The 13,836-nt window shown below is 46.2% G+C and overlaps 1 protein-coding gene across 1 annotated transcript; it reads right to left on the bottom strand.

Annotated features, from left to right (window-relative positions):
• Positions 1-5,280: 5,280 nt before the first annotated feature.
• Positions 5,281-13,132, bottom strand: psmd13 (proteasome 26S subunit, non-ATPase 13). The gene is made up of 13 exons (XM_083917899.1): positions 12,953-13,132; positions 11,798-11,876; positions 11,539-11,573; positions 11,368-11,423; positions 11,229-11,272; positions 9,950-10,036; positions 8,566-8,737; positions 8,397-8,476; positions 8,159-8,284; positions 7,574-7,636; positions 6,870-6,950; positions 6,632-6,748; positions 5,281-5,573 (listed from the first exon to the last, which is right to left on the bottom strand). Exons 1-13 carry the CDS (start codon positions 13,051-13,053, stop codon positions 5,478-5,480), a joined length of 1,137 nt encoding a protein of 378 aa, XP_083774025.1. The 5' UTR covers positions 13,054-13,132; the 3' UTR covers positions 5,281-5,477.
• Between the last annotated feature and the right edge of the window lie 704 nt (positions 13,133-13,836).

The following is a 13,836-nucleotide window of genomic DNA, read 5'->3' as shown; positions in this document are numbered from 1 at the left end:
CTTCAACTTGCGAATTTCAACTTCACCTCACGAATTTCAACTTCAATGTACGAATTTCATCATGAACTTCAACATGGGAATTTCAACTTCAACTGGCGAACTTCAACTTACTTTGTATCTTAAAGAAGCTGAAGCTTTTAATTTAGATGCAAATTCGTTTGAATGAATGCGTAAATTAATGTTGGAGTTTTGTAAAAACCATCCAGAGTGGGAACTGATCCCAGACCTCCTGCATGTGAACCAGGAGTCCTAAACCCTAGACTGTCAGGAGTCCTGACATCTGGACCATCAGGAGTCTGATCCTCTTTGTGTCTCTGGTTGTTTGTTTTCATCAGTACTGAAGACGGTCCAGTGGGAAGGACGCAGCCTGCTGACCAGGAGAGCCTACCACCAGAGTCCTGACCTCTGGACCGTAGGAGTCCTGACCTTTAGACCGTCAGGAGTCCTGACCTCTAGACCTTCAAGAGTCCTGTCCTCTGGACCTCTAGACCGTCAGAAGACCCGACCTCTGGACCGTCAGGAGTCCTGACCTCTAGACCTTCAAGAGTCCTGTCCTCTGGACCTTTAGACCGTTAGGAGAACCGACCTCTGGACCGTCAGGAGTCCTGTCCTTTGGACCGCCAGGAGTCCAGAGGGGAAGGACGCAGCCTGCCAACCAGGAGAGCCTGCCACCGGAGTCCTGACCTCTGGACCATCAAAAATCCTGACCTCTGGACCATCAGGAGTCCCAACCTCTAGACCATCAGGAGTCCCGTCCTCTGGTCCATCATGGACCACAGGACCTCCAGACCTGGTTCCACCTGTAAACCCTGAGACCAGCAGCTGAAGAAGCTCAACAACTAAATGAGAGTAAAGTGAGAAGTGAGAGATTTGTGTCTCAGGACTGATGGAGCTGAAGTTTCTGCAGATTCCTGCTTCAGTCTGATCTTCTTTGTGTCTCTGGTTGTTTGATTCCATCAGTACTGAAGACGGTCCAGTGGGGAAGGACTCCGCCTGCCGACCAGGAGGTCCTGCCACCGCGGGTTCAATCCCTGCTTGAGGTACACCACACAACCACTAAAACATTAAAGGGTTCAAAACTTGCGTTGCAATTTCTCGTCGGTTTCAACTTGCGAATTTCAACTTCAACGTACGAATTTCATCATGAACCTCAACTTACGAATTTCAACCTCAACTCACGAATTTCAACTTCAACGTACGAATTTCAACTGGGAACTTCAACTTACGAATTTCAACTTCAACTCACGAATTTCAACTTCAACTCACGAATTTCAACTGGGAACTTCAACTCACGAATTTCAGCTTCAATGTACGAATTTCATCATGAACTTCAACTTGGGAATTTCAACTTGCGAACTTCAACATACGAATTTCAACTTTAACTTACGAATTTCAACTTACTTTGTATCTTAAAAAAGCTGAAGCTTTTAATTTAGATGCAAATTTGTTTGAATGAATGCGTAAATTAATGTTGTAGTTTTGTAAAAAACATCCAGAGTGGGAAAAGAACCCAGACCTCCTGCATGTGAACCAGGAGTCCTGACCTCTGGACCATCAGGAGTCTGATCCTCTTTGTGTCTCTGGTTGTTTGTTTTCATCAGTACTGAAGACTGTCCAGTGGGAAGGACGCAGCCTGCTGACCAGGAGAGCCTACCACCAGAGTCCTGACCTCTGGACCGTAGGAGTCCTGACCTTTAGACCGTTGGGAGTCCTGACCTCTAGACCTTCAAGAGTCCTGTCCTCTGGACCTCTAGACCGTCAGAAGACCCGACCTCTGGACCGTCAGGAGTCCTGACCTCTGGACCGCCAGGAGTCCTGACCTTTGGACCATCAGGAGTCCGGACCTTTGGATCGTCAGGAGTCCTGACCTCTGGACCATCAGGAGTCCTGACCTTTGGACCATCAGGAGTCCTTACCTCTAGACCATCAGGGACATCAGGACCTGGCTGTCATGCTCCATGTTGAACTGATCCAACTCCACAGTAAAGTTTGTTTCTGCAGATTTTTCCACAGTTTCTTTTCTTCGTCCATTTGAATAAAAGAAGAAAAAATAGCTTTTCCTAAACGTGGACTTGAACCCAGACCTCCTTACAGTGAAGCAGGAGCTCCTGACCTCTAGACCATCAGGAGTCCTGACCTCTGGACCATCAGGGACCACAGGACCTGCAGACCTGGTTCCACCTGTAAATCCTGAGACCAGCAGCTGAAGAAGCTCAACAACTAAATGAGAGTAAAGTGAGAAGTGAGAGTTTTGTGTCTCAGGACTGATGGAGCTGAAGTTTCTGCAGATTCCTGCTTCAGTCTGATCCTCTTTGTGTCTCTGGTTGTTTGTTTCCATCAGTACTGAAGACGGTCCAGTGGGGAAGGATGCCGCCTGCTGACCAGGAGGTCCTGCCACCGCGGGTTCAATCCCTGCCTGAGGTACACCTCACAACCACTCAAACATTAAAGGGTTCAAAACTTGCGTTGCAATTTCTCGTCGATTACAACTTGGGAACTTCAACTTATGAACTTCAACTGGCGAAGAAAAGAGACTGTGGAAGAATCTGCAGAAACAAACTTTACTGTGGAGTTGGATCAGTTCAACATGGAGCATGACAGCCAGGTCCTGATGTCCCTGATGGTCCAGAGTTAAGGACTCCTGACGGTCCAAAGGACAGGACTCCTGATGGTCCAGAGGTCGGGTCTCCTAACGGTCTAAAGGTCCAGAGGACAGGACTCTTGAAGGTCTAGAGGTCAAACCAATTTGCATCTAAATTAAAAGCTTCAGCTGCTTAAAGATACAAAGTAAAGAGTATTTGTTTCAAGTTGAAGTTCGTAAGTTGAAACCGACGAGAAATTGCAACGCAAGTTTTGAACCCTTTAGTGTATGAGTGGTTGTGAGGTATACCTCAGGCAGGGATTGAACCCGCGGTGGCAGGACCTCCTGGTCCGCAGGCGGCGTCCTTCCCCACTGGACCGTCTTCAGTACTGATGGCAACAAACAACCAGAGACACAAAGAGGATCAGACTGAACCAGGAATCTGCAGAAACTTCAGCTCCATCAGTCCTGAGACACAAATCTCTCACTTCTCTCTTTACTCTCATTTAGTTGTTGAGCTTCTTCAGCTGCTGGTCTCAGGGTTTACAGGTGGAACCAGGTCTGCAGGTCCTGTCGTCCCTGATGGTCCAGAGGATGGGACTCCTGATGGTCTAGAGGTCGGGAGCTCCTGCTTTACGGTAAGGAGGTCTGGGTTCAAGTCCAGGTTTAGGAAAAGCTATTTTTTCTTCTTTTATTCAAATGGACGAAGAAAAGAGACTGTGGAAGAATCTGCAGATGGTCCAGAGTTAAGGACTCCTGATGGTCCAAAGGTCCGGACTCCTGATGGTCCAAAGGTCAGGACTCCTGACGGTCCAGAGGTCAGGACTCCTGATGTGTTAGATGTCACAACTCCTGATGGTCTAGATGTCAGGACTCCTGATGATCCAGAGTTAAGGACTCCTGACGGTCCAAAGGTCCGGACTCCTGGTTCACATGCAGGAGGTCTGGGTTCTTTTCCCACTCTGGATGTTTTTTACAAAACTCCAACATTAATTTACGCATTCATTCAAACAAATTTGCATCTAAATTGAAAGCTTCAGCTGCTTTAAGATACAAAGATACAGGAGCTTCCGACCTGTAGACCATCAGGAGTCCCGTTCTCTGGACCATCAGGACCTGCAGACCTGGTTCCACCTGTAAACCCTGAGACCAGCAGCTGAAGAAGCTCAACAACTAAATGAGAGTAAAGTGAGAAGTGAGAGATTTGTGTCTCAGGACTGATGGAGCTGAAGTTTCTGCAGATTCCTGCTTCAGTCTGATCCTCTTTGTGTCTCTGGTTGTTTGTTTCCATCAGTACTGAAGACGGTCCAGTGGGGAAGGACGCCGCCTGCCGACCAGGAGGTCCTGCCACCGTGGGTTCAATCCCTGCTTGGAGTTTTGTAAAAAAACGTCCAAAGGGGGAACTGAACCCCTACCTCCGGTGCTACCTCAGATTACTGTTGATGTGGACTCTACTGGACCTGATATTAGTGGACCAGACCCTCCAGAACCCACAGACCGGACCGAAATGGGACCGGACACTGTCCCAAACTAAACTGGAGCGGACGTTTTATTGGAGGTGCTGCAGATGTGGAGCTGCTTCTGTTTACATGCACATGGCGTGACATAAACAGGAAGTAGATTTAACATGGAAATAAGCTTCATTTTCTGAGCCAAGGTGCTAATAATTCTAAACTAAATATACTTTCATTCTGCACCCCTCAAAATGCCCCGTGGGTGGGTTATTATTTAAAATATAGCTTTTAATCAACTATATTTAACTTAAATATGTGATATGTCGAGGCCCCTCACCTTCACTGCCACTCGTGCAGCACGTGTTCCCGAGTGAGGGGACGATGGAGCGTGAGCTGCAGTCGCTCTACCGCACCGTTGCGACCAAAAGAGAGCTGAGGAAGGCAAAGCTCTGGATCTACCGCTCAGTCCTGGTTCCTACCCTCACCTGTGGTCATGAAAGCTGGGCCAGGACCCAAAGAACCAGGTCCAGGTCCAAGCGTCTGAAATGTGTTTCCTCAGGAGGGGGGCTGGAGCCTCCCTTAGAGAGAGGGGGAGAAGTTCAGCATCCGTGAGGAACTCGGAGTAGAGCCGCTGCTCCTTTGCGTTGAAAGGAGCCAGTTGAGGTGGTTCAGGATCATCTGGTAAGGATGAACCCTGGGCGCCTCCCTAGGGAGGTGTTCCAGGCACGTCCAGCTGGGAGGAGACCTCAGGGAAGACCCAGGACCAGGTGGAGAGATTAGTTCTCCACACTGGCCTGGGAACGCCTCAGGATCCCCCAGTTAGAGCTGGTTAATGTGGCCCGGGAAAGGGAAGTTTGGGGTCCCCTGCTAAAGCTGCTGTCCCCGAGACCCGACCCCGGATAAGCGGATGAAGATGAGATGAAGTGATGTGTTTGTAACCCTAACCCTCATGAAATTGCATACCACATTTTAATAAAGTAAAAAAAAAAAAAAGAAGAAATCAGGCTAAAAAGAAGAGATTAATTGAAATATGTTAAAAAGGATGATTTTCCCTCTGGATTATGCCGTTTAAACGCAGTTATGTTCTGCATACGACAGGTGGACTCGTCAGCCTCATGTAGGAAGTGATAAAGGCTCAAATGCTTAAAGACACAAACTAAAAACTCCCTTAATTCTTAATTTACAACTCAAAGTTGGACAGACTTTAATTAACATGTTCCTGAAAGACACAAAACACACAACCCCTCATTCCGGTCATTTTTAATCCATGTTTCCAGACGAGGACAGTAACGTCACAACCAGATGTTTATTCGTCAAACACCAGAGTGTATTTTTACAGGTTGGTAATAAACAGTGAAAATGAAAGGTAAACATTTAGAAAACAGAGTTGGTGTTGGTGAAGAAGTTTGTCCGTCTGCGGACTGGAGGAGAGGCGTTGGGGTTCAGGTGAGGATGTCGTGGGCCTGCTGCTCCACCAGCATGGCCATGTTCTTCACGTCTCCGCACCAGAAGTCCAGACGCTCCTTCATACCTTTAATCTGAAAACACAACATCATTTTGGTCATTTGATCACTGTTACGGCTTTCGTTATTCCCCGCTCATGTGTTTAAGGGCGCACTCCCACTGTGCCTCCGTCCCGTGCCCCGTGCTTTAGGGTCCTTGTCCCCCCCTCCAGGCCCGTTTGTACTCACACCACCTGGGCCTCGGAGAATGCTTCTTGCTGCCTATACGTCATCACGCCGTAACACGTCACACGCATTGATGACGTCATGGCGATGCGTGGCTTTGTTTCCAGATCTTTCCGTAGACCTCTGAGTTTTTGTGCGTCTTGTCGACTGTTTTTGAATCTTTTCATCGACCAAATCTGCAGTAAACACTCCACCTCCGCATCACACCAACGTCAACCTTTCACCGCCATTGTTTGAAATGTCCGTGCATGGTCCCTCCTTTTTTCTACGTCCCAACAGGCGCACAGGAAATGACCTCAGAACCGCCGTAGGCCTCGTGCTCGTACACGTGTGCACGCTCGTGCTCGTACATGTGCAAACGTGCTTTACTAAATCCCACCTCTCCCAAACGGGCCGTGACCGCATTGAACTCACACTGGTCAAAGGAACTAGACTTTAGGCGTGAAAGGTGCTGGGGAACGGTACGGATGGACAGTGGGAGTGCGCCCTAAGTGTTTGTATATATGCAAAGTAGGATGTGTGGCCTCCTGTCGGGGATTGGTTCGGTCTGGCACAACCTACTTCCTGGTTCCTGCATATCATGGCCGCCGCACCAATCGAGCAGCGGCTCCAGCCACTTCAGCGTCACTGTCTCACCCGTAAATTGCTTCCGAGTGACGATCGCGGCGCTGTTTCTGTGACTCAGGGCGCACTCACACTGTCCCTCCGTACCATGCCCCGTGCTTTAGGGTAGCCCCTCCCCCCTTAACCCAAGCTGAGGTCTAATCAGTCAGAAGAACTAAAAACACCTGTGTGTGTGTGTGTTCGGGGCTTTAACAGGCCCCCTGTGCCTAGTTACAGTTGCTAACGTAGGATTGGACGTTACTGTAAAAAAAAAAAACTAAAAATGTTACGTAATGAGGACTAACCTGCTGCAGGTCCAGCACTCTGGGCTGCACCCAGGTCATCTGCACCTTCTGGTCCACCTCATCGATGTTCCCTTTGATCAGGCCCACGGACAGAGCCTTCATCACCAGCAGCTCCACCTGCACCGCACGTATAAATACATGTTCAGCGTGACAAGATAGACGAGGCACCGAGAAACAGTCAGAGAAGTTTCATTGACATCCGTCGACGGGCTGATGAAACACACATCATCCCACTGACCTCATTAACGGGGATTTTGGAGCTCTGAGCGATCTCAGTGAAGGTGAGCTGTCTGTGGTTCGCCGGACGAGTGAAAGTCATCTGAAAGAGAAAGAAGACGTTTTAATGGCTTTAATATTCATGTTTTTACGAACCTCTGTGTGTGACAGAGATGAGGTCACTGTGAAAAACGATCAATGTCAGACTCATTCATTCATTCATTCATTCATTCATTCATTCATTTATTCATCTTCAACCGCTCGTCCCTGTCGGGGTCGCGGGGGGTGCTGGAGCCGATCCCAGCTGACATCGGGTGTGAGGCGGGGTCCACCCTGGACAGGACGCCAGTCTATCACAGGACACATAGAGACGTACAGAGACAGACAACCATTCACACCTACGGGTGATTTAGAGTCATCAATGAACCGAACACCTGCACGTCTTTGGACTGTGGGAGGAAACCGGAGAACCCGGAGAAAACCCACGCAGACACGGGGACAACATGCAAACTCCACACAGAAGGGCCCCAGCCGGGATTCGAACTGGGAACCCCCTCGCTGTGAGGCGACAGTGCTAACCACTGTTGGTGTTATTTATGTGAGAAAGCTGCTACTCTGCAGTTTGACCAGAAGGTGGCGCTGCAAGATTCATACAAGGTTCCTCGTTAAACAGCTGATGAAATCTGGGAGACTGTGGGCCTCTGCGAAACACTCCCGTGCTCTTACCTCCATCACGCAGAGCAGCTGGATCTTCTGCATCAGTTTGGCTTCATGTGCTGCGAGATCGGGCTAAAAACGAGAGGAGAAAAAACGATCAGCAACAAATAACAGTCACCGGGTTCAAATTCAATACTTTTAAGGCCCTATTTTGAGAATATTGATACTTTTTAGTGCTTTTCCACTGCACAGGAAGGCTCGACACGATCCTTTTTTTGGTTTTCAATGAGCAAAAGTTCGTCGAGGTTCAGAGCGAGCTGAGCCGATACTAAAGTGTCGTTAAGACTCAACTCGTGTGTGAGGAGACGAGAGAGAAAGATCTTTTTAAAAGTGTTTAGTGTTACAATCAATGATTGCTTTGAGGATAACGATGACCAGGACAAATGAGAACATTCACAGGCTTAGTGTTGCGCGGTAAACGGATACGAGCTGCAGGTTAGAGATAGATAACAGAAATATCTCCAGGATTTAACGTGAAGGAAAGAGTGTTTGATTTTTCGGGACCATGTAGTGGAAAAATGCGTGGGGGCTTGACCTCGCTGACCGGTTCAACCTTTAAACTCTACGCTGAGCTGCGGTATAAATGGTGGTCACCTGTTGGCCCCAGGCGGACTTGAAGCCCTGGAATTTCTCCACATTGCCTCCGTTGAAGGCGTATAGCGTATCGATGAGCCACTGTTTGTCCGTGTTCCTCAGGGTCTCCAGCACAGGATGCATCAGCTGTTATAAAAGACACAACACACACACACACACACACACACACACACGTCAACAAGCTTCAAAGGCTGGACAGCGAGCACCACAACGCGAAGACCACCGTGTTTAATCCCACCAGCTCTCCGAAGTTGTAAACGCCCTCTCCTAAGAGTCCGGCAAGTCCCAGAGTGAACGCCCTCTCCTGCTTCTCCGTCTCTGTGGAGTAAACATCAACAACAACACCAACATCAGATCAAAGACGTCGTATCTGTGCTCCGTCAGCCCCAGTGTCTGCCTTTGCTCACCTGGAAGGTCTTTAATGTCCACGCATCCAAGGTAGCGTAGCGCGTCCTTGTAGTAGGAGGCGTGGTTCCCGATGATGCGATAGTATTTGCTGGAGAGATCGTAAAACCGGCCGTGGACCGACGTCACCCCGGGCAAGTTATTCAGCATTTCCTCGACTTCTTCAATGAGTTTCTAGACGTGCAACGACAAAGAGCAAACACCTGCTCATTGGGGATCAAAGTACTTTTGTTTTTGACAAAAAGAGACCTGTCGTGGCTCAATATTGGTCCATATATAAGGAGCACAGGATTATAAGGCGCACTGTCAGCTTTTGAGACATGTGGAGGTTTTTAGGTGCTCCTATAGTGCGGAGAATACGGTACTGATAATGTAAAACTAAATAGCTTTTCACCCCTTTAAGAATAGATGTTTTTACAACCAGCGTTTCCGTCATGCTTCAGGAAATGGATCGTTCTCTCCACACAATATTGACGCAAGAATCCGTACATTAACATATGTTTAAATGTAAATATCTGTATGCACTCTGTGGTGGTTAGATGCTAAACTGCACTTTGCTGTAATAACGTTGGATATTATCTAATCTGTTCGATGGTTGTCTGTCTCTGTTCGTCTCTATGTGTCCTGTGATAGACTGGCGTCCTGTCCAGGGTGGATCCCGCCTCACGCCTGATGTCAGCTGGGATCGGCTCCAGCACACCCCCCGCGACCCCGACCCCGGGATAAGCGGTTGAAGATGAATGAATGAATGAATGATCTAATCTGGACAGACAGTTGGTGTTTGTGTCCATGGATGAACCGACAACACCGACGCTGAAGAACATATTTAAATATGATGATTATGAGCAGGATTTAAACACTTTTATATATTTATATTCTCAACATTGATGTTTATCCTTGAGGGACATTGAGGATAAAATGTTCTGGTTTTTTTTACATAAAAATGCATCGATCAGGTTCGAAGGGGTAAAGTTTGGCTGCTATCCCATTTTTTATTCGCTGCTTGTTTAATTTAAGCGTACAAAGAGAGAGTAAATAAAAAATAAGGAGAAATATCACGTCTCCTATGACCACTGTGGACATTTCCAAAGTAAATTTGAGGTAAAAAGGCAGTGAAGACGACTCTCCACCTGCTTTGTTCTGTTGCTTTTTTTTTTGAGTGTGGCTGCGACGAGTTATTTCAGTGAGAAAATGAACTACACCCGCGTGTGAGTTAGAGTCACTTCTGGTGTTTTGTTTGACAGCGGTTGACGTTACCGACACATGACGTGTGAACACTACCAGCAGCTTTCTGTCGAAATGTGCCATGACGCGTTACGTCTGAACGAGGTGTGAGGCACAAGAAAAGGAGAAAAGGGAGAGAGCTGAGAGTTCGGGAGCGTTTACCTTTGTGGCAGGAAGATCGTTGATCTCCAGCTGAAGTCTGCCGATGGAAGTCTTGCAGAGAATGACGGCTTCATCGCTGCTTTTCACCTGAAACAGACAGAGAAACGTCAGGGCGCACGCACACTGTCCTCCGTACCATGCCCAAACAGGTGTCGCGGCTAAAGTCTAGTTCCTTTGACCAGTGTGAGTGCAACCGTACCACGTCAAGGAGCGGTACGGTTGCCGGCCACTGCCTGTTTGGGAGAGGTGGGATTTTGTAAAGCACGTTTGCACATGTACGTGTATGAGTACGAGGCCTACGGCGGTATTGAGGTAATTTCCTGTGCGCCTGTTGGGACATAGAAAAAAGAAGGAGGGACCATGCGCGGACATTTCAAACAATGGCGGTGAAATGTTCACGTTGGTGTGATGCGGAGGTGGAGTGTTTACTGCAGATTTGGTCGATGAAAAGATTCAAAAACAGTCGACAAGACGCACAAAAACTCTGAGGTCTACGGAAAGATCTGGAAACAAAGCCACGCATCGCCATGACGTCATCAATGCGTGTGACGTGTTACGGCGTGATGACGTATAGGCAGCAAGAAGCATTCTCCGAGGCCCAGGTAGTGTGAGTACAAACGGGCCTGGAGGGGGGGACATGGACCCTAAAGCACGGGGCACGGGGCGGAGGCACAGTGGGAGTGCGCCCTTAAAGTCTGATCAAATTCCATCATTTACACTCAGGGTATTAGGAACACTGAGGTAAAGCGAACGCAGTATAATGCTACAGTTAAAACAAAACATACACGCACAGTTTGTGTTACTACAAACTATTAGTTTGTGATGCTGTTTAACTGCAGGAGTTTCTGTTATTTAACGTATCTTTATTGATGTAACTGTGCAGGACACACACAGCTCTCAACAGCACCACAAACTACAAACTTCAAAATTATCATAAAGTCCGGTCCAACCCGTTGAAAGTAAACACCGAACATTTTAAACTGGACTGTTGTTTAAGGCTGCAGACGCTTTGGTTAAGCGTTGGGTATATTTCATAATCTCACTGTGAGCCACTGTGCTGCATGTTTTGGGTTCCTCCCTGCTCTAAAACACCTGCGTCTAACGGTAATCAAACCTGTGACGAGCTTCAGCTGCTTGATAACGAGCACATCATTAGACTCAGGTGTGTCAGAGCAGAGAGAAACCTGAAACATGCAGCACAGTGGCTCTCCAGGAGCAGGATTGGGCACCGCTGGGTTGGGTGTTCGGTATATTTACTGTGTTTTATCCATCGAATTACCTTCTCTCTGGTCTTCTCGAGAAAAGCGATGGCATCCTTAGGATCTGGGAGCAAAAACAGTCTTGTAAACACCAATAAACACGTGGGTGAACGTGTAATCTGCAGAGAAATATTCCCTGCTGCATCATGTTCTTCTCACCTTTCATCTGTCTGGCAACATACAGTATAATCTCCATGAGGGACAAGGGGTTGATTCTGATCAGGGGGGCAAAGAGAATAGATTAACACTGATACAAGCAAACAAACAGAAAACAGTGAACAGGCAGGTGTTGCACGGCTGGAGTGAGTGTTTGAGGGACTTCCATCTCACCTGTGTTCGAAGTCACTGATGAAGTTGTCATAAAGCTTTAAGGAGAAGAAAGACAGAGCGGTCAGATCACAGAAATCATCGAAGTGTTGAAGTTTTATTGGCCACAAAGAGGATTTTGACAGGATTTATTTTATCGTTTTTATAAACTCCCCTTAAGGTTTACATGAAATATATAAATGTTACAGACGAGTCACATGCTGTGAAACTTAAAGGTTGTGTGTGTGTGTGTGTGTGTGTGTGTGTGTGTGTGTGTGTTTACCTGAATGAGGCCATCTCCTGTTTTGAAGCAAGGATCTTTAACAAAGTCCGTCACCCTGAGAGTCAACTGGTGCCACAATCTGTCAAAAAAATAAAAACAGGGTCATGAAGATTAAAAAACAAACAGAGAAACATGTCGTTTAATGTCAGGAAATCAACTAACAGCAACTTTCAGATGGATAAAAGGTCAAACTGACTTTGAATCACTGATAAATCTTGTTTGCACATAATCTCTATTAATATTAGACGTTTAAGAACAAACGGTGAGACTGATGATGATTCAGATGCATGAAAACGACTGAAAACACAAAGAAACAACTAAAACTAACAGCAACTTTCAGATGGATAAAATGTAAAACTGACTTTGAATCACGGATAAATCTTGTTTGCACATAATCTCTATTAATATTAGACGTTTAAGAACAAACGGTGAGTGAGTGATGATGGTTCAGATGCATGAAAACGACTGAAAACACAAAGAAACAACTAAAACTAAAAGCAACTTTCAGATGGATAAAAGGTGAAACTGAATTTCTGTTTTTTGGTCTTTATTGTTGTTTGTTGTTTTGTTTTCTTCTTCTTTTTCACCTGTTTTTGTCTTTTTTATTGTTTTGTTTTAACCCACCGACTGATTTAAACTGAATTTTTACTTTGTTTATGACTAATAATTATAAATAATTACAGAATAAAGAGGGGATAGGAGCAGACAAGTGTCTAACATCTTCCTCCCATAGCATTTGAGTCATGTGTCTATCTCTTACAATTCTGCTCGTTTGCTTTATTTGGTTTGAAATATTATTGTTATTATAACATGTTCAATAAAGTGTCATTCTGTATAATCTACTAAAACTAAACTTATTGAGTGTTCTTACGTGATTAGCATCATTAGCATCCAGGCTAACAAACAAAAACAACTTTGTTAAACTGTCTTCCACTAGCGTCAGTGTGTTGTGTTGTGTTCACAGCTTTAATCCACTAAATAACATGTGCGTTATAAATTAAACGTGTTTTAAATTACGGTGAAAACGAGGTTAAACTTGCGGCTAACTCAACCCGCAGCTAATGCTAGCTCCGTGCATGACTCAGCGTGCATTTCCAATGAATGGACGAGCTAACATCAGCTAGCCTAGCTAACCTTTTTTTTTTTTCCCTTTACCTTTTGTTGTACAAATCCTCCAACGTGTGCCACTCCGTCGCCATCTCCGGCGTGGAGCTGTTGCTCTGCTGCTGTTTGAGGAAACCGCTGACATCTTTCATGGTGGCGGAGAAACTCGGGGGGGAATTATAAATGTTGTTGAGTCTTTTGCTAGCGTCAGGAAGCTGCTGCCGTGTTGTGTTGTGGGTCTGCTGGGGCGCAAAGCATGATGGGAAATGAAGGCGGCGTTTTTTAAACGGGTTCTAACGGTTAGAAAATAATAGCAAGCGTTTATTTTCTTCACATGTAATGCTGACACTTTGACCTTTGTTCATTTTATGTTTCAGTTGTTTTATATAAATTAACGAAATATAAGCGACCGAGCTTACGTTTGTGTAACGTTAGCTGATGTTAGCGAGACTATATCGTACATTACGGTAACGTCACTCCCCATCCGGTCAAGGAGGTTCGCTGCTCTGCTGGAGAGCAAAGGATGATGGGAAACGTAGGCGGCGTTTCTAACGGTTTCTAACACAGCCAGCAAAGCGAGCGTTTCTTTTCTATATGTGGTAATGTTGACATCTTGACCTTTATACATTTTACATTTCAGTTGTTTTAAATTAATTAAAGAAAAATAAGCGACCGGGGTACCGTTTGTGTAACGTTAGCTGAAGTTAGCTAGCGTATATTGTGCATTACGGTAACGTCACTCCCCATCCGGTCAAGCAAGTTTGCTGTTCTGCTGGAGCGCAAAGGACGATGGGAAATGAAGGCGGCGTTTTTAACGGTTTCTAACAGTTAGCAAATAATAGCGAACTTTTCTTTTGTTTATATGGTAATGCTGACATCTTGGACTTTATACATTTTATATTTCAGTTGTTTTAAATACATTAACGAAATATAGG

Source organism: Echiichthys vipera (assembly GCF_963691815.1).
Source record: "Echiichthys vipera genome assembly, chromosome: 1".
Taxonomy (NCBI): domain Eukaryota; kingdom Metazoa; phylum Chordata; class Actinopteri; order Perciformes; family Trachinidae; genus Echiichthys; species Echiichthys vipera.
Note: the sequence above shows the minus strand (reverse complement) of the source record. Positions and strands in the feature narration are given on the sequence as shown.

Bases quoted from the DNA above. Each gene is read 5' to 3' on its own strand.
- psmd13 (XM_083917899.1), bottom strand. From the start codon at position 13,053: ATGAAAGATGTCAGCGGTTTCCTCAAACAGCAGCAGAGCAACAGCTCC. The intron at 10,037-11,228 runs GTAATTCGATGG...TGTCTGTTTCAG, and splicing joins TCGAGAAGACCAGAGAGAAG to GTGAAAAGCAGCGATGAAGC. The intron at 6,749-6,869 runs GTCAGTGGGATG...CGTGCGGTGCAG, and splicing joins CCAAAATCCCCGTTAATGAG to GTGGAGCTGCTGGTGATGAA.